Genomic DNA, 25754 nt, shown 5'->3' with positions numbered 1-25754 from the left:
GTTTATGGGGGGCAAGGGTCATGATAATTATACTTATAGTACTGCAGTGAGTTAATATGCCTTTAGAAGAATCATTGGCATAGTCAGACCTATGCTGCCTTAGCTTCAATGCCATGAACAAAATTCAAGTTGTTACAAGTGAAGGGTGGGAATTGAGTGGGTATTAAAAATTCATCCATAAAATGGAGGTAGAATTCGATGCCTGTAGTGAAAGTTACAGCTCCTGTACAAAACCATGTGACAGTATCCTGAGATACTGCCAGCAGAGTTAGATGGCTATGGGTCTGGGAGGTCAGAATCTGGTGTTCGTCATTGGGCTGCCAGAGCCTGCCATGCTGGGGAGATACACAATGGTGGGAGTTCCTGTGCCTAGGCAGAGGACTTGGCTGATGTGCTCAGTGGTACCTCCTGGACTGCCTAAGATTGAGTGGGCATTCCTTACCACCTGGGATTCCTAGGAGAAGCTGTTGAGGGCCCTGGAGGCTGGACTTTTAGGATAACACTGAGCCAGATATTGAGCCAGGCACTCTTTAGTTTCTGGATTGTGGGGCAGGGGAGGCCCCAAGGGGTGGGGTGGGACTGGGGCAGGTGGGGCGAACTTAGGGGACCCAGAAAAGTAGTTACAACTAGTACAAAAGTGATTTATTATTTTTTTCTAACAACCAGTAAGCTTATACTAGTTTGTGCCAGCTGTTTATAACTTGGGCTTCATAGGGAAAATACTGGAAATGCCCATTACTTCCCTTTTCTTCTGCCATCCCAACAATCTGATTTACCACTCTGCATTTTAGATACTTCAGTTCTTTCATCAAATCTTCAGATTCATATTTGCAGAAACATCAGAATTAGAAGAATGCTTTAAAGATACCGGACCTATTATTTTTCTTATGCTACCAATGGGAAGGTCAACTTTATGGTAATTATCTTCAAGGAAAAATTTCAGTTGTCTCTGAGAAACAGAAGTGTATGATGTATAGGCACAATAAGGCAGTATATTTGAAATCAGGTTTGTTATCTTTTAAAATCTATCACGTGTGGCTATTTCTTCTATCTATCTATCTATCTATCTATCTATCTATCTACCTACCTATCATGTAATTACTGTATTGGTCTGCTTTCAGGTATTTCAATGAGGAAAACTAAAATTCCAGAGATGGGATATTAGCTGTTGGTTGAGAGAAGGTGAATAAAAGTTAACAATATAAATGTGTGACCAGAGAAGGCACTATTGATCAGAAGTACACTGAATTTTTTTTTATGATTATATGATCTTATTAAGAGATCACAGAAGATTTAAAAGGCTGAATTGTGTTCCTAGTGGGAAGGAAGGATGGAGGAGGAAAAGGAAAGGGTTTGGCTTGATGGGAGGGAATAATACTAGACAGTGATTTTGGTGGCTTCCAGGGTTGCCAAAAGAGTATTTTCAAAGAGAACTTCAGAAACCTCAGAATATCGATCAAAATAATTTTGAAAACAAAAAAATTCCTTGCTGACAAGGTTTTCTTTCTTAGCCAGCGAATTGGCAAGTGGATTGACTGACCCATTCACTGAGTAATATTTCAGGAAGAAACTTTGAAAAGAAAGGGAATCCTAATTATAAACGCCACATTTTTATCACATGGAAATTTTTTTCATTTTTTCAAGACCTAAGGACAGCTACCAAGTGTTGTTGAACCAGTAGTGCGTGCGTGTGTGTGTGTGTGTGTGTGTGTGTGTGTATGTATGTAGGTATATATATGTGTGTGTGTGTATATATATATATATATAATTTATTTCAAGGAATTGGTTTCCATGCTTATGGATGCTTAGGTCTATAGAGTCTGAGATCCCAAAGGCAGGCAGGCAGGCTGGAAAATTTTTGAGTTGGTGCTGAAACAGAAGTTGTAACACACAGCAGAAATTTCTTCTTTCTTAGGAAGACTTTGGGCTGGGGATATAGCTCAGTTGGTAGAGTGCTTGCCTCACATGCATAAGGCCCTGGGTTCAACCCCAAGCACCAAAAAAAAAAAAAAAAAAAAAAAAAGAAAGAAGACCTCAATGTTTTCTCTAAATGCCATTCAAATAATTGCAAGAGGCACACATATATTATTGAGTACAAAAAGAAAGTGTTTGAATACTATTCAAAAACTATACTTAAATAGTGATATTAATATTTTATCACAAAGATTTTAAAGCAAAAATTATTAGTACCAATGGTGATTCAAAATAATGTTTCAGTTCCACAGAAAATATTAATTTAAAATTTATATGCTCTTGATGACATAGTCTCAAAATACATCAAGCAAAATTTGACAGAAAAAGAAATGGTAGATGAATCCATAATCATAGCATAAATTTTGACATATCTTTTAAAATAATTGATACTGAAAATTTGAACTACACAATAAATCAGTTGGACTTAATAGATCTATTTATTGATCTTACCTGTCTAAAACACATTCTTTTCAGGCATTCATGAAACATTTTCAAAAATGGACCATATGGCAGAATATAAAGGAAGTTGTAACAAATATATAAAGAGAGAAATCACTTAAAATGTTTCTGAACTTAATGCAATTAATAAAACATCACATGATGGTGGACATGCATGAGTGGGAGGTAGACATTTTTTGGTTTGCTCTATATATTTAGGATCTTTTGACTCTTGTTGAAGAGAAGCTATTCAAAAAGCCCTCAGGTAATAAGAAAAGTTGATTTGCTATCACAGCAAATTTGCTTATACTCTTTCTTTTCCCCTATCAATGGTTAATGAATTCATAACCCAAGAGGAGAATTTTTAAAGATGCTTGTTATTTTCAGCATAGGTGTGTGATGAAAGCAGATTGTGATAAGCTGTCATTAACTCACCTGCAATGGCACAAACTTTATCACAGGTCGTTTAAACCCATCACAGTCAATTTTAGACCAGAGAAGTGTAGAACTAAAAAGAGACGGTACTGCTTTAAGTGAAGAAAGTTTGCAGCCCTCAGGTGGAGTCATTTCCGGGTCCTGTGATTAAAGTGTAGATAGAAATGATTGCTCCTCAATCATTACCACTGGGCAGTAGGGGCAAGTGCAGATCAGCATGGTAAGTGGCTTGGTACCTGCACATTGTTGACAGTGCTGATTTGGTGCTGAGGCAAATTTTACTCATCTTTTCCTCCACCCAAATTTCTCAGTAAAGTCTTACTACAAGAGAAGAACTTTTAAAATAGACATTTGTTTCTTTCAGTACCCATTGGACGTTGGGAGCAGATTTGAATAGGTTCTAATCTGTTCATCTGTAGCTTTGCTTCTCTCAATGTGAAGGTAGGTTGGTTTGCAGTCCTTCACTGCTGTATTAAAGCACTGAAGCAAGAAACTCTCCTTTAGTTTTTACGTTTGTTTTTGAACCACTATGCTTATTTTTCTGTAGAAATCAATTGCTTAATTTCCATTTATGCTTTGGAGTCTCTGGGGACTTCAGACCCAGGCTACTATTGCTAGGATCATAAATGCGTGGCAGGGTAAAGTGCACAGACACTTTCTTTGCTCTGCATTTCTTTGAGTATAATAATGAATATTGTGTTTACAATAATTCTGTTTTGAGACCATCTTTTAAAAAATTTTTGTCCTTTTTAGTTTTACATGACAGTAGAGTCTATTTTGATATATTTATACAAACATGGAGTACATCTTACTCTAATCAGGATCCCAGTCCCGTGGATGTGCACGATGTTGAGACTGACTATGGTGTATTCATATATGTACATAGGAAAGCTATGTCAGATGCATTTCCCTGTCTTTCCTATTTGGGAACCATCTTCTAAGGCCCACTTCATCTGTAATCTCTTCTATGGATGTAATTTTAAGTATCTTAGAATTTTTTGTCCTTAATCAAAGCAATCTTTAAAACTGATTTCATCTCTAATTATCTGTTGTACTCTCTCTCCAGCATTTTACAATTTGTTAATTTTTTTCTCTCAAGAATTATGCCTTCCAACAAGAGGAATATGTCTAGTAATGGAATGTTCTGTATCTTAACTATAAATGCTATTATTCTGGGGTGATGTTTTACTATGGTTTTGCAAGATATTTCCTCAGAGGGCAAATGACTAAGAGGTACATGAAATCTTTTTGTGTCATTTTTTTTTAAACTGCATATGAATCAACAATGATCTCAATCTTAAATGTTTAATTAAAAATTATGCTTTCCTAGTAATTCAAATAAGCTGGGTAGCAGCATTCATTGGTGTGCTGTGACCTGTCAGTGTTGAGATTTTGTGGACATTTTGCAGTCTTACAGTGTTTCATACTGTGACTAGTATTTTAGCAGGAGGGAGAGGATAAGAGAAGACTAAGGTGAACATGGTCTTCTACACCCCTGGACCCAGTTCTCTTATAAACCCAGCTTCCTCTAAAGCCAAGCAAGGGGCTTGTTGAACCAAGTGATTCCTGCTGAGTTACAAAAGGACAGTATTACTCTGTTTGAACCACATGAAGAGCAGTGATGAATTTTTTTTGTTAATGATTATTTTTACTGTGAATCCTGTGAGCTACGACCTCATTTGGGTGGAGTACAGAACAGGATGATGGACAGCTGCGGAAGAGTTAGTGAGAGAAATGTACATGTAAACTTTACTGATTAAGAGACTCTAACGATGTGTAAACAATGAACACTCTCTTCCCCTTTCTCAATTTTAACTTAAATTTGGGGAAATAAAGCTTTGATCTGATTACAGTAGCTAATGTAGTCATAGCATTTATAGTCTGTCAGGTGGGGAGAGGAATGAAAACTCTTTGCAGATAAAGGCATTTGAAGAATGTTTGCAATGGAATGTGTTGTTTTGATTTTTATCTACCAAATAGAAGTAGGAATACAAGTTCTAAGGAAGGTGTTTTCAAAGTTAAGTTCTCAGCCTTTATCATGAGACTGACAGTTACACAGAGAAGAAACAAGAAGGAAGTTCTCCTAAACACGTAGCTTGGACTTCTCCTGAAGAAGGCTGCATTATGCCTCCTGAATCCAAGACACAAAGTACAAGGTTTTGAGGCTGCTGAGCATGAACAGAGTCCAAGTCAGATTGCAGGGGTGTGGCTGGTCAGAACTTGCTCTCTCCTATTGAGAAGAGGTCTGTGTTGACCATGGCCAGTTATTGATGGGGAGGTCCAAGGTCTTTTTATAGTGGAATCTGACTTTGAGACAGTGCAGTTATGGAGCAGCTCAGGGTTGCCCCTCGGCTGACCAGGTCAGCAGACAGCTTGAAGGGCCTGATGATTTGAAAGAGAGGCTCCTCCTTATCTCTCTGACAACGACTTGTTCTAGGACCACTGGCAATCAAAATGTAGCAATATTAAAATCAGCAATTGCTGTGACTTTAGATTTCTGGGATTTAACCTTTTCTTTTCATCTCAAAAAAGTAAATAATTTTGCCTGCTTAAATTACTAAAAAAGTTGTTTGATTTAAAAAATGGGATGGAAGCTGGTGAGAAGAAAATAGTAGGTTTAGATAAGAAAAAAATTACTTACTATCCAGATGTAACTAGGATTAATATCTTGATGCATTCATTTTCTGTGCCTTTTTAAAAATGGATAGAGCATCATACCCCATAAATATAATAATGTGTCTCAGATGCTTTGTACTTGATTTTTTATCTTAAGCATTTTCCACATATTATTTTTTTTGGTAAATATTTAAGAATTATATGATATGCTCTTTGATTGAAGTAAAATTCTTTAAATAAATATCTGACAATAGATGAACGCAAGTAGATTGAGTAGATGGTTGAGCAGATTGGTTCTTGGTTTTCACCATTATAAATTATAATATTATGAATGCCAAAATCTTTGTTTTTCAGGGCCTCTCTTTTGTAATTCATTTGTTTATGCCACTTGCCTATTTGTCTAGCACATGTCTTAAGAGTTTAAAAAAATCAGGGTATATGCAATTAATTTATACATAGCCCTTTATACAATACATATTTATATATATCAATTTGTTATGGTATAGAAGTTTTACATTTTGGGATTGATAAAGCTATTATATTTTGTCCTTGGCAAAGTTTCTACTAATTTTAGCTTAGACTATTATTTCTTATATAGAGCAAATATGCACAATAAATATAAAATTTCAAGGTCTGAAAAGATAACCTCTTTTATTTGTCTGTGATGATTTATAATACCTGATTAGGTTGAAAATTGATTTTGGTTTTATTCCTTTACAATAACTAGCTAAATTTTTTTCTGAGTGAGTTGGTATGACACCAACACTCACATACTATGCATACACATACACATACCCATTTCCCCATGCACGCTCACATGTGTACATACACATACTCATAGATTATATGTATTCTTAACTGAGTTTTAACTCAATGTACAATAGGTGCTTAATTTATATTGTTGAAATAAACTTTCTAATAGCATTTAAGTCAATGGTTCAGTTGTCTCTGAAGTTTAGCTTATGAACTCTGGTCTTTGGTTTCCATAGGACACTTTTGATTATCATCAGAAGATATTTATCTGTGGGCTTTAGCTTGATTCATCTGTAGTTAGAAGTGCTGAGCAACGGTGCGGTGCTCATGGTCTGAGTGCTTGTCCAGTTCTAACTCACTGTGGCTTATTTCAGAGGGAGTGCCTTTCCATTCACATTGGTCAAGCTGGCGCCCAGATTGGGGATGCTTGTTGGGAACTCTATTGCCTGGAACATGGAATCCAGCCAGATGGCATCGTTCTTGACAGTCAACAGAATCAGTTGGAAAATTCTAAAATGAAGCACATGAATGCATCTTTTGATACCTTCTTTCATGAGACGAGGGCTGGGAAGCATGTGCCCAGAACACTGTTCATGGACTTGGAACCAACTGTTATAGGTAACATAAGGTTTATGTTCTAGTGTACTTCACCAGGTCCACAATCAAACAAATCAAATGGGCAGAGCATGAGATTGTACTAAGCCATCTTAACAGAATCATATAAACCTTTTCCAAATTTAGAGCCTCATTTGATAGCCATTTAGGGTGATGAACATGACAAACATACCCAAAGAGGAGACTAGGTCTTTTTATGTATGTGATGAAACTAATTAAAACCTTGTTAATTTGTCTGCTCATGTATTGTAATAGAACACTGAATTTTTCCTGGATTTGTGAGCCTGCTGCCTGCAGCTACTGGCAAAGAATTTAAAAGTTTGTCATTATTTTGCTTATCAAGAGTAGAATATTTGAAGATAATTTCAAAGCAGCAAGGAACCAAATAAATATTCAAATTATGGGGGGGAAATCAATACCAATTTATGATTAGTAATGATAGACTTTGTTGTATCTTGGGAAAACACTCTTGAGGGCTAGAGAAATGGGGCTAGAGAAATATTGGAGAGAGAAGAGTTTATACTGACATGGAAAACAACTAGAGAGCAGGGTAGATTTGGGTTTGAGATTGTGTGTCAGTTATCTGTTCCTGTATAATAAATACCCTCAAACTCGGTGGTTTAGGGTTATAATCACTATGTTGTTCATGAATCTGCAACTTGGTGGGGCTCAGAGAAGACAGCTCCTCTTTGTTCCACAGGGTACCAGCCAGGGAGGTTCAGATGGGAGCTTGGAAAAAGGGGATCTACTTTGAAAGAGGCTCACTTACATGGTTGGCAAGTTGGTGCTGGTTGTAGGCTGAGATGTAGGCCAAGCATGCAGGTGGGGCCTTGGTTACTCTTTGAGATGTAGGCTTTCTGTGGGCTGCTTTGGCTTCCTCACAGCATGGTGGCTGGGTTCTGAGTGCAAGCATCACATGAGAATAAGAGAGAAGACCACGGCACTTTTATCATGTAGCCCAGGAAGTCATACAGTGTCACTTTATCTATTCTGCATGGGTTGAGGTAGTTAACAAAAATCCACAAGGGTGGGGGGGGGAGCATATGAATGAACCCTACCTACATGCAAGATTGGTGAGATTCTAGAAGCACATGTACAATGGGAAATATTTTTGTAGAATATAATCTGCCTGTAATATAAAAATAGAGGCCATTCACACTAGATTGGAGTTGATTTCCTTGTAAGAACAGAGACAAAAAAAGTGACAAACTGATGGGGGCAGGTTGATTGATGTCACTGTAAATGAAAAAACAGAATGTTTTATTAAGAGGAGTGGGTTAGAAATGTTGAGGCCAAGAGACCCATATATAAATTCAGTATTACTCTGTAGATTCTGTGAAAGAGTAAAAAATAAGAAATTACTGATGGCTTTAAGAACAAATGAGTTGGTCATGGTGGTGCATGCCTGTAATCCCAGTGACTTGGGAGGCTGAGGCAGGAGGATCACAAATTCAAAGTCAGCCTCAGCAACTTAGTGAGGCTCTAAGCAACTTAGTGAGACCCTGTCTCAAAACCAAAAAATAAAAAGGGCTGGGAATGTGGTTCAGGGTTAAGCACCCTTGGGTTAAATTTCCCATACCAACCAAGCAATAAACAAAACAAAACAAGACACCAAACACCACTACCAACAAAAAACCCCAAATAAAACAAAGAAACCCCATAATACCCCATAACACCCCCCCAAAACAAAAAACAAAAAATCACCAGATGAGACTGGTATGGAGGCTAAGATAAACAATTATGTTACAGTGTGATTCAAGTTATAAATGCCTAAAGATAATATATAAATTTTTATGCAAGACCAAGGGGAGTTTGCAACTGTGAGCCTTAGCTGGAATCTAGTGTTCCAGGAACCTAGGCAAAGTGGATTATGTGTTTTTCAGTGGACTTTGGTCAGTGTAGTTGAAGGAGCAATGTGGATTTGAAGAGGCTAAATCCAGTTATCATGGACATCACAGCAGGTATTTTAGCTTTTGTTAATCAAAAATGCCAGGCAAATAGAAGGATTAAGGCCCAGGATCAGAAGCTGAGAAAGTCAAAAGACAGGAAGGTAGCAGCAACAATTGGAAGAAATTCCCTAGTCCTCTAGGACATAGCTCACAGGGAGGATGATTTTCAGGGTCCTGAGCCAGTTCAGACAGAGATAGAAGAAAAGTGTTGCAGGATTTAGGGGAAAAGCATTGGTTTTCCTTGTTTTATTCAACAAATAAGAGTGCCTCAGACATTCTAGGCAGTGTTCCTGACATTGGATATGTGTGTGTGTGTGTGTGTGTGTGTGTGTGTGCATGTATCTCAGTCTCTATGGAGACAACATTCAAGTGAGGTACAGACCAAGAAAAACACCCAGTAAACAGTTTTTCCGATGATGATGATAAGTGGTCTGGAGAAAAATAAAGCAAGGAGACGAGGAGGGGCATATTATATGTGTGTGCACAAGGAAAGCCTTAAAGAGAAGGAAATGAGGACATAAAGCCTATCTTTTTGGAAGAGATTAGAAAAGACTTCATGGACAAAGTGATCTTGCACTTGAGTTCTGAAGAATGGGCAGGGGAATTTCAATAATTCATGGGTGAGAGTAAAAGAAATCATGACCACAGACACATTCAGATACTTGGGAATATTGTTTTGGCTTGAACCTGAGGAGGGCGTTAATATACAGGAGTTATAGGAGGCTTAAACTGGAATATTTCTTTTATGGCAGAGAAGTATCATAATCTATTGGTGAAAAAATGTTACAATTGGAATCTTAGAAGGCAAACCATGGAATCTCCATGAATAAGATGTTTGATTTGTATTTGATAGGAAATAGAGGCCAGTGAATGGTTTAGATTTGGGAGAAAGGCAGATTTAGAACTATAATTTAAAGATTAATCACAAGATTTATTCATTAATGTACTTGGCACCTGCTATGTGCAACATAATGACACAAATAGTATGGATTGAAGAAAATTATAAGATTGTTGCAAGGGTAGGAAGTTATTCTAACTTTTTAGAGTTGAGTTGTCCCTCAAAATTTCATGTGTGAGACAATGCAAGAAGGTTTAGAAGCCAAATGATTGGGTTATGAGAGCCTTAGCCTACTCAGTGCATTAATGCACTTGAATGGATTAACTGGGTAGTGGCTGTAGGCAGATAGAGTGTGGCTCTAGGGGCCATGCCTTTGGGGTTTATGTTTTGTCCCTGGTGAGTGAGAGCTCTCTCTGCTTCCTGGTGCCCTGAAGCTGCTTTCTTCCGCCACACCCTTATGCCCTGATGTCTGCCTCACCCCTGACTCAGAGCAATGAAGTTGGCCATCCATGTCCTAAGACCTATGAAACCATGAGCCCCACATAAACTTTTCTTTCTTTAAAATTTCTCTTTTCATCTCTTTTGGTCACAATGGTGAAAAAGCTGACTGAAACAGAAATGTCTTTCAATGTCGGCCTCACTGAATTCCAGACCAACCTAGGACTTGATCCAAGAATATATTCTTTCTTTGTAGAATTTTCTATTGTTAGTAGATTGAAGACGCAGATAAACTCATGGAGGAAAATGAAAGATAGCTGAATATTTTTGGTTTTCACAAACTGTTTTGTGCATTCATCCTTCCTGCATTTGAGTCACAGGGTCATTTGAGTTTGTCGTGATTTTGTTGTTAAAATCTCTTATAAATAATACTGATTATAATTTAGATTGGTATACTTTTCATTCTATTTCAGCACATAGTTGGCAATTTTTAGAGAGGAATACTTGTCTCAAAATTCTAAAGCATTATGGAGTAATGAATGGGTTGAATAGTGTCCCCTCTAAACTAATATTTACCTGGAACCCCAGAATGTGACCATATTCGTAAATGGAGTCTTTGCAGATGTAGTTAGTTAAGATGAGGTCATGTTGGATTGGGTTAGGCCCTAAAGTCAAAGAATTGTGTCTTCCACAGGAAAAAAGAGAGGAAGAGGACATGTATGACAGAGGCAGCTACCACCCAAGGATTGTTAAAAGTCACTAGAAGTTGAGAGAGAGAGAGAGAGAGGGAGAGAGAAAGAGAGAGAGAGAACGGATTCTCCCTAGAGGCTCCCAAAGGAACCAACCACAACTTGATTTTAAACTTTTGGCTTCCTGAACTGTTAGAAAATAAATTTTTGTTGTTTTAAGGCAAATTTGTTATGGCAGCCTTAAGAAAATAATACAGGGTATATGGTGGAAAATATACTTTCAACTTATATGTAAAAGATTCTACCTTTGTCTAGATTAAGAAACGCTAGTTCTGAAGTATGTTTGTTCTTTTACCACAACACTGGGGGAAAGGGTGGGGACAGTATGGAGCCCTGTGAGGATCAGCAAAGGGCTGACAGTTGAACTGCACTGACTACCTTTCCCCCTGCAGATGGGATCCGTACAGGAAAGTTACGTTCACTCTTCCACCCAGAGCAGCTTGTTAGCGGAAAGGAGGATGCTGCCAACAACTATGCACGAGGTCACTACTCTGTGGGCTCTGAGATCATCAGCCTTGTGCTGGAGAGGATCAGAAAGCTGGCAAGTGACCCCTCTCTCCTCTGATCAGGCCATACCTGGGCACTGGTGGTCTGCAGTAGGATGCACCAACATTATCTACAGGCACCACCATGGCCACCCGAGCCTTTCATCTGGGTGTCTTTGTGGGTGCTCAGACCTGGAAAATGGTCCCAGTGTTGGTTTTGATTATACCTTGTTACATAAGAAGGGTGACAGAAGGCTTTTACTTACTAGGTGGTCCCATCTACCCTTGCTTCTAATGCAGGGTTTATCTTGCTATCAGAGACTTTTGAAGCACTCTGAAGCACATAATTTTCCAAGTCACCACTGCTTATGAAATTTATAGGACACAGATCCTACACCTGGAGATTGGTTACTGACAGCTCATTGTTCCATAAGGACCCAAGTCTGGAGTAGGTGGTTTGGCATAATCATTAGGTAACGTGATGTCTGCTACATCAGCAGTGTAGATGGAAGGTTTAGAAGAGATAGGTACTTCACCTACTATGGGGGCAACATTATTTCACTAGAATATTTTGCTCATCACTTTCTTTGTTACCGATAAAGGCCTTGCTTTTCATCATCTACCAATACACTCACTCATAGAGGCTAATGAAAGAGGGTAGAATATCTATGCTTTGCTTATATAGGTTGATTATCCCTTATCTGAAATGCTTGGGACTAGAAGTATTTTGGGTATTTTTTTTTTCAGATTTTAGAGTGTTTTGCATATGTATAATGAGACATTCCAGGGATGGGACCCAAGTCTAAACACAAAGTTTATTTATATTTAATCTATTCCTTATATACATAGGCTAAAGGTAATTTTATACAATATTTTCAGTGTCCCTATGTTTTGGCTATAACCTGTCACCATGAGATCAGGTATGGAATTTTCCTCTTGTAACTTCATGTTAACACTCAAAAAGTTTGGGATTTTGAACTTGGGATGCTCATCCTGTAGTAAAACTCAAAAGAGCTTCCCCTACTCCAGAAGTAACACTTAGGTATACTCCAAAGTAACTATGCTTGTTGTGGAGTTAAAACGTAAACCAGTCCTCTCTGAAACTTGTTGACTTTGTTTTGGGGAACTTGTTGTGCCTTCCAGTTGTGCATTGATTTGGCTGCATTCTCACATTGCATGCACTTTTCCTAGGCAGAACAGTGCAGTGGACTTCAGGGATTCTTGATTTTCCGAAGCCTTGGAGGAGGTACTGGATCGGGATTTACATCTCTCCTAATGGAGCAGCTCTCCGTAGAGTATGGCAAGAAGACTAAACTGGAATTCTCTGTCTACCCAGCCCCTAGAATCTCCACTGCTGTAGTGGAGCCTTACAACTCCATCCTCACCGCCCATTCTACCATGGAGCACTCAGACTGTACCTTCATGGTGGATAATGAGGCCATCTATGACATCTGCCATCATAAACTTGGTGTTGAACGCCCCTCCTATGCAAGTATCAATAGGCTGATAAGTCAGGTGGTATCTTCCATTACAGCTTCCCTTCGGTTTGAAGGACCCTTGAATATAGACCTTATTGAATTCCAGACCAACCTAGTACCCTATCCAAGAATACATTTCCCCATGACAACCTTTGCCCCCATCATCTCTGCTGACAAAGCCTACCACGAGCATCTGTCAGTGCCCAACATCACTGCTGCTTGCTTTGAGTTATCCAACCAGATGGTCAAGTGTGATCCTCAGCTTGGGAAGTACATGGCCTGCTGCTTACTATACCGAGGAGATGTGATCCCTAAAGATGTGAATGCAGCAATTGCAGCCATGAAGTTGAGGACCTCTGTTCAATTTGTAGATTGGTGTCCAACTGGTTTCAAGGTGGGCATCAACCATCAGCCACCTGTGGTGATGCCCGGAGGGGACATGGCCCGGGTCCAGAGAGCTGTCTGCATGTTGAGCAACACCACAGCAATTGCAGAGGCCTGGGACCGGCTCGACCACAAGTTTGACCTCATGTATGCCAAGAAGGCTTTTCTACACTGGTACGTCACAGAAGGCATGGAACAAGGGGAGTTCTCAGAAGCCAGGGAAGATCTGGCAGCTCTGGAAAAGGATTATGAGGAGGTGGGGCTGAGTTTCTGATGTAAACAGGACTGGTGGAAACAATGTGAAGTTAAAATGTCATGCTTTCTGTTCAAGCCATTATATACTTAGTGGCTAGAGTTTCCCATACTAGAAGAAAAATGAAATCAAGTCAGGCAAGAACCTAAATTCCACACTAAATTAAATGGGTCTTTATTGATAATGCACGTATATTTCCTTATCTATGGTATAATTCATCTCTGCTGACTGGGAGCCTTCTGGGGAGTCTTTTGAACTGGGTCATGTCTAGGTGTTTTTTTTTTTTTTTTTTAATTTTAGCTTTTATGTTAGAATGGAAACCGGTCTTTCTTCTTGCTTCCTTTAACTAAGAGAGTATTAAACCCTAAAGTTTATGCTTTTCCTTTTCTGTGCCTAAAGCGGAAAAACACTCATATTGATTGTGAATGTTATTTCCCCTGTATCTCTATTTTGTCTGTTGATTAAATAACACATATTTTCAGTCTGTTTCTTTTCCTTCCTTCCAACATGGGCTTTAAGGTTTCCATTTGCTTTTCATTCAAACAAACCAGAATTCTCTTGGGTCTTTATAAAATTTGGTTTAGTTGAAATGCAAATTCTGAGCTTCACTGGAGAGGGTGCTGAAGGAGAACCCTGGGGCTGGGAGGGGTGTAATCCAGGGATCTGACATTATAAAAAACACTGTGAAATCAGTTCTTTGGTACTGAACAGTCTCATTTCAAACAACAAAAGTGTTCCATAGACTCAATAGCTATGAATGCACTGAAACTGCCAGGGAGATTTTTACAAACCATGATGTTTAGTCTGACTACTATTGGAAATGAAGGTGAATTAGATATTACAAAGGTGCGTCCTTGGGCTTAGGTACTGTTCTTGGAGTGATTGTGGCAGATCATCAGGAGCCTCATCTATCTGTTCTGTTTAGCTTGCAGTCTTAGCCCTCCAGTTGTTCACTCTTGACCTCAACCTAGTATATACTTTGGCCCAAGTAGGCATCTGAAGGTAGTAAGTGCTCAAGCCACAGCTACAGGAACACAGTTGTTTTGTGAGACTTCCCAAACCAGAAGGATGCCACCCTCTTTTTGCTCATACCACTTGGACCCAGGAAATGACCCTCCATTATTTGTAAAAGGGACTTTAATTTTTAGAAGAGTTTTAGGTTCGCAACAAAATTGAGTGTAAAGTAAGGCCCTCCATTTGTAACAGTTGCCCGGGGGGATTCTATCTTGTTCTAAAATCATCATTCTAAGAAATGGCCCTCAAGAATGCCACTTTGACAATATACCATATTGTATATTTTTCAACTGAAATCTTTGTCCTCTCTGAGGCCAGTGACCACAGGTGCAAGTGATATCTAAATACCCTTGAATGCCTGCACAAGTGAGCTGGATTTTTGATCAGTTCTCAAATTTCTAAGCACTGGCTGGATCCCTCTGAGACTCTACTTCTAAGCCCTTCTTTCAAGGGCTTTTTTAGATCTGACATTAAGTCAACCTCATGCCAGAGTTCCATTTGGAACACAGGCCCTGTTAATTCTGAGATGTGCCAGGATTTCAGGTATGTAGCAGAGAAAGGAGCATGACTCTCATTCTCGTGTCTCTAATTTGCAGTGATCAAATATTTTGGAAGAATACTAAAATTTTTTTTTCCTCTAAACCTAAGAAACAATTTGGTAATTTTTATCAACATTTAACACAGATCGATAGTGGACTGTCTGAAGTGTGGAAGAAAACCTTCAATTGCAAGAACGTATTGTAGTGTCTGCATTACTGGGTTGGGGGGGATCCACTTTTCAATTTACCTATGTCTCTTATGTTTGCATTTAAAATATTATTTCTCTTAGTAGTAAATAAAGCTATTTGATGACTTAAATAAATACAATGGACTTTTCACATACTTGTGAGTTTTAAGATAATGTTTCTTAAAGAGTGGTCCTTAAGTCTCAAATACTTTTCTTTAGATCTTTGCATTAATTTTATTGCTTAATGAACAATAGGGAAGAAATATTAGGAAGGGTGGATACAAATCATGGCACTGTTGCAATTATGTGACCTTGAAATAGATGCTTAACTTCTCCATACATGAAAACCCTCATTGTGGACAAGGTGATTTCCAGAGCCTTTCCAGTTCCAAGAGTCTGTGAGTCTAAGAATTGGTCAATTTATAATGTCGGTTGACTCTACATGCCTTACATAAGTATTACGTTCATGTATTTATCAACTTTCTATCTTTCATGGTTCTTCTTTATTAGCTCGTTTAATATTCTTTCTAAACATTCTTTTTGTGGATACCCCAGAGATGACTACCTTCAAACTTAACATTAGCATCTGTCATGCAATAGCACTTCTTCTGCTCTCTGGAACTTCTTTTCTCTCCTCCTGTCCTTTGTGTATTGTTACCTCATATTTTAATACTACATATATTTTGAACCCCACAAGATATTATTACTATTGTTTAAACAGGGAGTGTGTTTGCTTAGATTTGTCCTCACAGTCAGGCTCTCTGATGCTCTTTATTCCTTTTTGCATGACTATACTTCCATCTGGGATAATTTTCCTTCTGACATTAAACAAAGACAAAACCACCAAGCCACCCAGAAACCAGAAAACAAAAACACCCTCCAATGTTCTTTTAATGTGGATCTGCTGTCAGAAAATCATTTTAGTCCTTATTTATCTCTAAACATCTCATGTTAACCATCTTGTAAGGATACTTTCTCTGGTAGGTGTAGACTTCTAGGTTGACAGTTATTTTGTGTCAGTACTTTAAAATATGTCATTTCATCATCTTCTGCTTCTATCATTTCCATTGAGAAGTCAGTTGTCAATCTTGTTGCCTCTTTGAAAGTCATGCCCTGCTTTGGTGTTTAATAGTGAGATGTGCTTAGGTGTGATTTTTGTTGTATTCATCCTACCTGAACTTTTTAGAACTTTTAGAATTTATGGCTTGATGTCTTCTATCAGCTTTGGAAAAATTTGACCAATAATTCTTTAAATTTTGTTTCTAACTGAGTTCTTCCTCCTATTTTCATGTGATTATACAGGTTAAATCTTTTTACATTGTCCCATGTAAATGTTTTATTTTCTGAGATCATTACTTATGTTTTCCACTCCTATCTTGCAGGAAACCTTGATCTTTCATCTCTTTTGTACACCCCTTCTCTTTTTGCCCATTGATTTATTTTTTTCCCTTATTTATCTAAGTTCCTCCATTCAGAAAGTCAACATAGGGGCTGGGGTGGTAACTCCGTGGTAGCATGCTCACCTAGCATGTGTGAGGCACAGGGTTCGATCCTCAGCACCACATATAAATAAATAAAATGAAGGTATTGTGTCCACATACAACAACAACAAAAAAAGTCAACATAGTCTTTTTTCTGGATTCTGCTGTCCCTTAATGTACTGTTTTATCTATCCACTCTGTCAAATTTCTAAAAGAATATATGTTTTCCATCCTTACTTCATCTTCTGCTTGTGGGCCATCCTTTATAACTGGGTTTCTCCCCCACCCCAAGCCTTCCTACTGAAATGATCATCTTGAAGATCAATGATCAGACCATTTGTGTCAAAATAATGATCTTTTTGGCCTTAAGATTTCTTGACCTTAGATTTTGGTCATTTTGGTGAAGTCTTTCCTTTGACTCCTGTGACATTGCTTAGTGCGTTTTCTGCATTTAACATCTCCCCAGACTCTTCTTCTACATTGTCTTCCCTTTGTGGAGAAATTTTTGGTCATATTTGCCCTTATTTATCATACAGCCACTTATCACAACTGAGCAACTGTTATAGTTCAAGGTGTTCTTTTTCTCTTAAGTCATATCCTGAAAATTCTACCTACTTGCTGGGCCTGTTCTCCCCGATGCTTTACCCAGACTTAAAATTCCATTTCTTCCTGGAAAAACATTATTTTCATCAAAAGAGATCCTTGTTCTTTATCGTGTTCTTGATCTCATTTGTTTATGCCAACATTTTTTTCCCAAAGCAGGTTCTAAACAACACTGTCATTTTTGACTGACCCCCTCATTTCTACATAGAATTAAGTCCCACGGATTTGACTTCTGTAATGTTTTCAGGATCCATTCACTTCCCTTTTTATACAGGTCATCAAATCCTCTCGCCACAACTAGCACTAGTATCTAAATGCTTTTCTGCCTTTCCGTTTGTCTTCCTAACTCACCCCACACACTATTCCATGGCTGAAAATTCCAAAGCACAACTTGGATCATTTTGCTCCCATACCCAAAGCTTTAATGATTCTCTGTTGCTGAAGCCCATTTTTCCAGCACACATTATTCTCTCTCGCCTCTGCTCTTGCTCCTTTTCCCCCTATGACATGTGATGTAATTCCTACTTCAAGGTGCGGTTCAAATGTCACCTGCTCCATGAAGCCTCTTGGGACTCTTCTTTCTTGTGTCCTCTTAACAACCAGAGCTGTCTAGAGCATCCATGCATTCGTACCCAGAACTTCTGGACGGTTGAGATACACTCTGGATTCTCTCAGTATATTGAAAATATTGTAGTAAGTACTCACTGATGGTTTATTTCCACTTGCATACCCTATCCAGTGATTCACAGTTTCATTAGTTTTTTTTCCTATTTATTTATTTTGCATTACAATTTTTAATACACTATTATACAATAATTTGTCATATCTCTGATTATATATAAGGCATGTTGACACTAAATTTCATTAGGTTTTTTAAAACATGAAATTTTACTTCAAACTTTGTTTAACTTACATGTTGTTTCTGGATTTAGCCACTGGAGGGCACTAGTGAGACACTTCAGTAACTGCTCAGCAGGCACAGCGGTGGGCCTTTGTGTGTGTGTGTTCTGTGTATGCGTGTGTACACGTGCATTCATATACCTCCAGAAAGAGACTGACAACTTTTGTTTTTCAAAATTACTAACTTACTCAGCTTAAGATGAAAAACCTAATTACTCCTTAAGCTTTTAAAGTCCACTCGTGAATCTTACTATTTATGTCTAGTATACTTGTATAATAACTTTCAAAGGGAATACACACAAATGTTTGGACCCTTTTACAATCTTAGGTTAAGTACTCTTAACTATTTAAGATTGAATATAAATTTAATATATTCTCTTTTAAGGAGTTTGACAAACTTTCCCAAATACCCTAAGTAATCCTTTCTAAATCTAATAGTTTAAAATATAAATATGGTGAATGAGTACATTTAAGTATTCCAAAACTGTCTATAAACTAGCCATATATTTTTAAGATCAAAGTGTAAATGTATTTATGAAATTTATTTATTTTAAAATTGAAATCACAAGACTGAATATGATTCTATTGTCAAAACCTCTTAAATATTAAAATACTGCACTTTAAATGCCAAATACGAAGAGCTTCCTTATCACAAGGACATCAATACATCCGTATCTAATTTACCAACTATTCACTGAGCACCTGCCACATGCTCATTGCTATTCTAGATACTCCAGATACAACAATGAACAAAGCAAAACCCATCCCTACCTTGTGGAATTGATGCTAGTGGAGGTGGGAATGGAAGAAATAAACATGAAGTATATGAACACACCCAATTCCATTGGCTGTCCTTGATAGGTGTCCTCTCTTACACAGTTTCCAATATGTCATATTGGAAAGTTGCAGGACGTAGGAATATGTGTGGTTCTCTATTTCTAAAACAGAATAAATCCCCACACAAAAAATCTGGGGCCTTTGTGTGTTGCCACATTGGTCAATAATTTCTTCTGCAGAATTCAGTCATGTTTAACTGAAAAAGACCCTAAGTAACCCCCTTCAGACCTTTAGTGACACAGGGTGTATGTGTTCATTAGTAGAAAGCAATGCCGTTGACTTGGGGATACAGACATTGGGTAATTGGCTAGGCTTGATCGGTAAGTAGATAATTAAATTGTTCATGCACATCTGCTTTGAGGAGTAATTCAAAATTGTGACTTAGAAAAATGGCAGGTTATTATACACCAAGAGTTCGTGAAAGTCCCAATCACAATGTTAAATTCTGTGTACCAAGAGCTTATTCTATCACTTGCTGGGTTTCAGGACTTGCTATAGTAAAATGCTCCCTGGTCCCAGCAACTTGCCATTTCACTGAAGTGTTAAGTTCTTGCTACTGGAGAGGCTGTTCCTGTTAGTGTATCTGTCCTTCCCTGACTGAGGAGAAGGGAGGGGATGACCAGAGTTTTTTTTTTTTTTAAATCCTTTTAGAACAATGAAGATTGCTCTCTCTCCCTGCCCCTCCCCAAAGTGTTACACAGTGAAGTCAGGGGTAGCAGATAAAAGTAGCGGTGGTCTTTGGATGTGGCCATCCCACCTTCCAGCATTGTTGATATTTTTTTAAAAAAATTATTTTTTATTTTAATTAGGTATTTATGATATTTTTATGAACACATGCTGAGAGGTGCCACTTGCTCTCAATTAGAGCCCAGTGTGGTGGGCAGAACTGTGGAATGGGCGCTGTCCAACAGGAATTCTTGAGCTTTCCTGACTACTTGGTAGGTTTCAGTTTTGGCCCACTTTTCTTGTTCATCAACCATCTGCACACTAAGTCATCTGTAAGATGCTGAAAGCCAATCAAATACCAGCCTCACCTGCTGGGTTCATAGTCTTGAATCCCAGTGTCTGTGTGGTGCTCTTCCAGCTGGTTCTACTATCTAGTTCACTTGGGTCTGCTGATAGCACTGGGAGGTGGGGTGATTGGTATTCTCAATGCTTTTTGTACAAATTAAGGGTCAGTTTTTCATGGAGGAATGAGAAAGGGTTTGTGGCTGGGCAGATCTGACTGCCATTTAATAGCTGGGTTACCTTGGTTACATTTCCTAAATTCTCTGGGCTTCAATCTCTACCTTTAAAGTGGAAAAATATTATGGCTACATTGAAATAAACTTGAGAGAATTAAGTGAGATAATGCTCATAAAATACCTATCAGTGTTCTTGGCACACAGATATTCAGGGAAGTTATAGGACTTGTTCATAGACACTTAAAGTGTAGATGAACAGACTCAAAGAATAGGTGTTCTGAGTCTCAGGACATGATTCTTTCTGCTCTACTGTGTGTGTTTTTTTCCATGGTTGGACACAATAGTTATGTTGGTCCTGTTAAGAGATGGGGTATTTTAAATTTCAATTTTAACTTTTTTTAAAAAACGAAATTTAAAGATTTTAGCAATGCCTGACAGAAACATGATTATTGGGTTATAGGAAAGACAAATTTGTGGTTTTGATAAGTACTGCCAAATTGTGTCTCTATGGTTTTACCCCTACCAGCCAGCAGGGGAGGAGGTGGCCATTAATTTCACCAATGGGGAATATTGTCAAACTTAGGGACTTTTGCTAGCACTGCAGGTGAGAAATTGTCTTGCTATTTTTTTTTTTTTTTGTGGTGCTGGGGATCAAACCTAGGACCTTGTGCATGCTGGGCAAGCACTCTACCACTGAGCTACAACCTCAACCCAAGAAACTGTTTATCAGTGTAGTTATGAAGAATGAAATTGAGCATCTTTTCATATATTTGAAAGTCATTATTATTTGTGTGTATGTATGTGTGCTTGTGTGATCTATTTGTGTCTTTGTTTATTTTTCTTTTGGGTTTGTTCTTGTTTTTTAGTAATTATATATTTGTTCAAAAACCCATTTTTCTTTTACACGAGTGGCAAACATTTTTCCAAGTTTATTGTTTATTTCTCTTTTGACTTTGCCTCTGGTGGTGGTGGTGATATTAGTTGCTGATGTGTGCTGCTTGTTTATCATTTTATTTCTTAATGATTTGTCACTGTGCAGAAGTGAGAGGGACCATAGTCTCTCCTCTGGGAATCTGGCCCCTAGGCTTTGCTGCCGCCGGGCGGGGGTGGGTGGGTTAGCACACTTGCTAATAACCATTTTTATTGGAGTTTTGCTCATATCAACTGTTCTCTTCTGAATTCCATATATATATATATCTGTTCACATTAATTGTTACCAGTTTGCAATTCATTGTTTGCATACTCCCTGGTGATCTTTGTGGTATTTGGTTGATTTGTGGATGGCAAAGCTGTGGCTCAGACATCAGTATTGACCCTAGTACCCAGCACAGCACTGGGTGGGTACTATGGGTTCAATGAGAATTCAGTAAAGAAGCAGTGGCCTGCACCCTAGCAGGAGTTCGGGATGTTACAAACTCCCTCCCTCTTTCAGCCCCGGGGGTGTAATGGAAAACGGATCCCAGGCTGTGTCCCTTGAATACGATCTGGCCAAGGAGATGGCTCTGGATAAAATGACAAAAGCTAATTGACTCTCAAACTTTCCTTTACTTCTTTTATGGCCTCTCAGAACCACAACCACCTGTCCTGGGAGAAATGAAGGATTGACTCAGCAGGACCCTCCCTCGCTAGCCTTTTTTGTTCCAAGCTCAGTCTTTGGAGGAAGAGGAACTGAAAACAAGCCAGGAGTTCAAGAAGCCACTGGTTTTAATGGGGTGAGAAGGTAGGGAAGGTGGACAGTGCATCTCCTGGTCTCTGCTGTGGCAGGGTTGATGTGGGGGCGGGAAAGGAGCCTGGGATGCTCTCTCCTCAGGCCTGGGGTCAACAGGAAGGAGCTTGGAGAGGAGTGGGAGAGCTGTGCTTCTTGCCATGGGGAAGGAGAAAGGAGACAGAGTACAGGGGAGACTTTAACCTCCGACGTCTGAGAAGGTTAGACAATACTGCACTTCTGTGCTTATGTACAGAGGAGAAGGGAGACTGGGTTGGCAGCAGGAAGGATCAGAGGGGCTCAGCAATGAAGCAGCCTGTGAAATACAAGCCTCCAGTGTCCCTGTCCCCCACCTCTGTGCCTGGTGTGCTGCCGTCCTGTCCAGCCTCTGCTGCTACTTCTTCCGCCCAATCTGCGCCATCAGGTGCGCATTGGCAGCTGCCTTGGCCCGCAAGTTTTTGGCCTTGGCGATGTCGAAGAGGATGTTCATGATGTTGGTGGGAACATCCAGGGACAGGGTGAACTTGGTGCGCCGGTCGCTCTTGGTCTTGTCCTGGTACAGCTTCCCCTTGTGCTGGGTTTGGGACAGGTATTTGTATCGGGTGTTTCCAGCTCCACCCCCACCCCCAGAGCCTGGGAAAGTCCTTTTGTCCTTGTCCTGCTTTTCCTCCTCCTCCTCCTTCTCTTCTCCTGAAGACGGGTCTTGACTGGGCAGGTAGTGGAAGCTCCTCTTGCTCAGCGGGGCCATGTCCTCCCACTGGCTCTGCTTGACCTCAGCTCGTGCTGTACTGAGGCAGTTGAAGACGGGCCTGGCTCTGTAGAACTTATAGGAGAGGCTGGCCCCCGGGTCCCCCAGGAGCAGCAGCAGGAGAAGCAGGAAGTGAGCTGGCACCAACATCTCTCCCTGCAGTAGAAAAGAGGGATGTGGGGAGGGGCGTGAGAAGAGCTGAGACCTCAGAAAGACAACGAGCAACATCCAGTGGTGTGTTGTCAGTGTTCTACTCAAAGATCCCCAAAGCATGGTCCTTAGACTGGTAAGAGCAGCATTGCCTGGTCTCATTTGTTAGAAATGCAAACAATTGTCAGGTCTTTCCCCCAAACTAGCAAATCAAAACCTCTTGGGCATAGTGACCTGTTTTAACAACCCCTGCAGATGGTTCTGATAATCCCTAAAGTTTGAAAACCATCACTTTACTAGTATCTAGGTATTTTGTTTAACTCAGATTTGCGGATAGTCAGTGGCCCTGAAAGGGAATAAGAAATATGTTAATGAGCACTTAGTAGCCTAACTGGGTTGATTGGTATGGTGAATATGGTGAAGAGATTTTTTTTTTTTTTTTGGTACTGGTGATTGAACCTAGGGGTGCCTAACCACTGAGCCACATCCCTGTCCCCCAACTTTTTAAAAATATTTTATTTAGAGACAGGGTTTCACTAAGTTGCTTAGGGACTTGCTAAGTTGTTGAGGCTGGCTTTGAACTCCTGCCTCAGCTTCCCACAGAGCTGGGGCTACAGGTGTGCATTACAGGTGTACACCTGGCAAGGACACTTTGAGTTCCCTCCTCATTGGCAAGGCCGATGGAGTACATTCTTACTGCTTCATGTCTAGGCTGAGCATCTAGTTACTGTTTCTGAGGCAGATCTTCAAGATGGGTCCCCTCCTACACTCTCCTAGTTTCTTCAGAACCATAAGCTTTGTGAACTTGGTTGGGTTTATTATAGTTTTCAGGAAGCAAAGTCAGTTTTGTATCTATGTGAGACCACGTGCCTCCCAAAGAGCTCCTAAATTCTCCAATTCCAAGGCCTCCGTCTGAATAGATAGCCGTGTGCCTGGTTATTATTCCGACTGAGTGAGGGTGATGGTCCAGAGTCAATCAGAGCAGCTTCTGTCTGAGGATGTGTCCTTCTGGGTGAGGTCGCACACCTTCTTCAGGTGCTTATTCAAGGAACTTGTTGTCCAGAGTGAGAAGGAGGTGCTGAGAGGCACGGGAAGATTGCTTACAGTGACCATTTGAATCTATTTACTTATTGATTTTAATAAGAAGCCCAGGGCTAGTGAATACCCTTCCAGATCAATACCCCTCCAGAGTTCACACTGTTTGGGCTTTAAATCACCATACATTGCTGTTGGCCCACCCCCACCACATCAGATAGAACTTCAGCTTTCCTTTTCACCCAGGAAGAGGCCCCGTGTTAAGCTATCCACGCTCCTCTTTCCAGTCTTGTTTACAATAACAGCACAGGGCTGTGCCAGGTCATCAGAATTAGGCTTGTCTGTGGCCACTGGGAAAACTGTATGACGGGCAGAATTTGCCTCTGGTGCCCTGGGGCGGAACCTACCTGTACCTCAGGGCCCTTTGCCTGGTCTGTGGGCAAGTTTATTTCCAGCTTATTTACTTCATTGTCTTTCTTTATCATGCATGAGAACAAGTGGGGTCAAATGTCTGGATTTTATCTAAACCCCTCCTCAAGCAAACACAGCTCTTCTCAGGCCTGGATGTACTGAAACCTAACATGCCTTGTTCCCTAGTCTCATGGTCAGAAAGAACCACCTCCTGGACTGTACTCTGAGATACACAGAGTGAAAGGTTCAACTTGACATTTGGGTATTTTCCTTGAACTTGGAATTTATTTAGTAGCTAACTATGGAACTCAGGGAAATTCTTGCCTTATGGGAGTTTTAAAAACTAACAAAAAACTGGAGAAGTAAATAAACAAGGGGATTCTCCTGAGTACTTGGCAGTGCCAGGCTGGCGTTGGACTGTTTTGTTTTCTGCAGACGCAGGGTGGTGTAGTGCCAGGAGGACCTGGTGGTAAGAGGCCTAACTTCGAGACCCAGCTCTGCAGCTCTGTTGGTGTGATCTTGACCGGGCCATTTCCCAAAACATGTGTGGGAGGGGACCCAAGCCCCTTCACGTTTCTTAGGCTGTGAATGATGGTTGGGACTAGAACTGACTCTTAAAAAAGACCAGTGTCTAGTTCTCCAAAGGAGGATCTTTTAAATTTCTACTCTTTCATTTGCTACCAACACACACACCCACACACACACACACACACACAAACACACACACACACAATAGTCAAAAAACAGCAACAAAAAACACTCCCCCAAACACATGTACATACACATGTATACATAAAAGCATATACACGTACATATCTCACACCTATACATGCTTAACACATGCATACACACGTATACACACATACACCCATATGCACACACGTACACACAAATGCACATATGTGCACTCCCTACTCACTTGGAGAGTGCTCTGCAGCACTTTCTGCTTTCTTAGGACTATTTCATTGTCCTTCCCATCTTCTTTCTCTGGACTACTTTTTATAATCTGTTTGTTCCTTTATTTTTATAAGAACTTTATAAGAATTTGAAGCTTTTTTTAAAATCTAAGAACATTTTTCGTATTTTATGGCAAAATACATGAGCCTTACTTTAAATAATCCAAATGTGTGCACGAGGGAGGTTTGGGTATGTGACATCCTGCAGTGACACCCCTATATACTATGGAATTAGACCTAGGCTTAAATGCCATCTTGTCTTTATTTGCCAGAAGGCCTTGGCCAGATTCCTTAGCTTCTGTGAATTTCAATTTCCTCACCTGGTAAATGGGGTAACAATAACTCCCTTATAAAGGGCAAGTGAAGGATTAAATTTAAAATGTCCATGTGTGAAGGCTCTTTGGTTGAAACAGGCACTCAATGTAGCCTAGTTCATGTCGGTTTAGATGGAAACAATCTCTGGGTCCCCTTAGGAGAAGTTATGGTATGCACAACTTTTTTCAGAGTGTATTTCACCCCCCCCCCCGCTCCCTGCCCCCCACAGCTGAGAGTCTGATGCTGCAGGTCAGTGTCCTTACTTTCTGTTCCTCTGGTTGCA

General features: G+C 39.7%; 2 protein-coding genes across 2 annotated transcripts; one reads left to right on the top strand and one right to left on the bottom strand.

Moving 5' to 3' along the window:
* The first annotated feature begins 6809 nt into the window (after positions 1–6809).
* Tubal3 (tubulin alpha like 3) lies at positions 6810–13426 on the top strand. Its single transcript, XM_027944848.2, has 3 exons — positions 6810–6834; positions 11198–11350; positions 12486–13426. Exons 1-3 carry the CDS (start codon positions 6810–6812, stop codon positions 13424–13426), a joined length of 1119 nt encoding a protein of 372 aa, XP_027800649.2.
* An 8824-nt stretch (positions 13427–22250) lies between these two features.
* On the bottom strand, positions 22251–22754 carry Ucn3 (urocortin 3). The gene has a single exon (XM_027944814.2). The coding sequence runs from the start codon at positions 22752–22754 to the stop codon at positions 22251–22253; it is 504 nt and encodes a 167-aa protein (XP_027800615.2).
* Between the last annotated feature and the right edge of the window lie 3000 nt (positions 22755–25754).

Source organism: Marmota flaviventris, chromosome 12 (genome assembly GCF_047511675.1).
Source record: "Marmota flaviventris isolate mMarFla1 chromosome 12, mMarFla1.hap1, whole genome shotgun sequence".
Lineage (NCBI taxonomy): Eukaryota > Metazoa > Chordata > Mammalia > Rodentia > Sciuridae > Marmota > Marmota flaviventris.
This window is presented reverse-complemented; position numbering and strand designations above follow the sequence as displayed.

What these genes read in the sequence shown, in the direction of transcription:
- Ucn3 (XM_027944814.2), bottom strand. Translation starts at nt 22,754, where the DNA reads ATGTTGGTGCCAGCTCACTTCCTGCTTCTCCTGCTGCTGCTCCTGGGG.
- Tubal3 (XM_027944848.2), top strand. Translation starts at nt 6,810, where the DNA reads ATGGACTTGGAACCAACTGTTATAG. An exon ending in CTTGGAACCAACTGTTATAG is followed by an intron (nt 6,835 to 11,197) that starts GTAACATAAGGT and finishes TTCCCCCTGCAG; the next exon opens with ATGGGATCCGTACAGGAAAG. An exon ending in GAGGATCAGAAAGCTGGCAA is followed by an intron (nt 11,351 to 12,485) that starts GTGACCCCTCTC and finishes TTTCCTAGGCAG; the next exon opens with AACAGTGCAGTGGACTTCAG.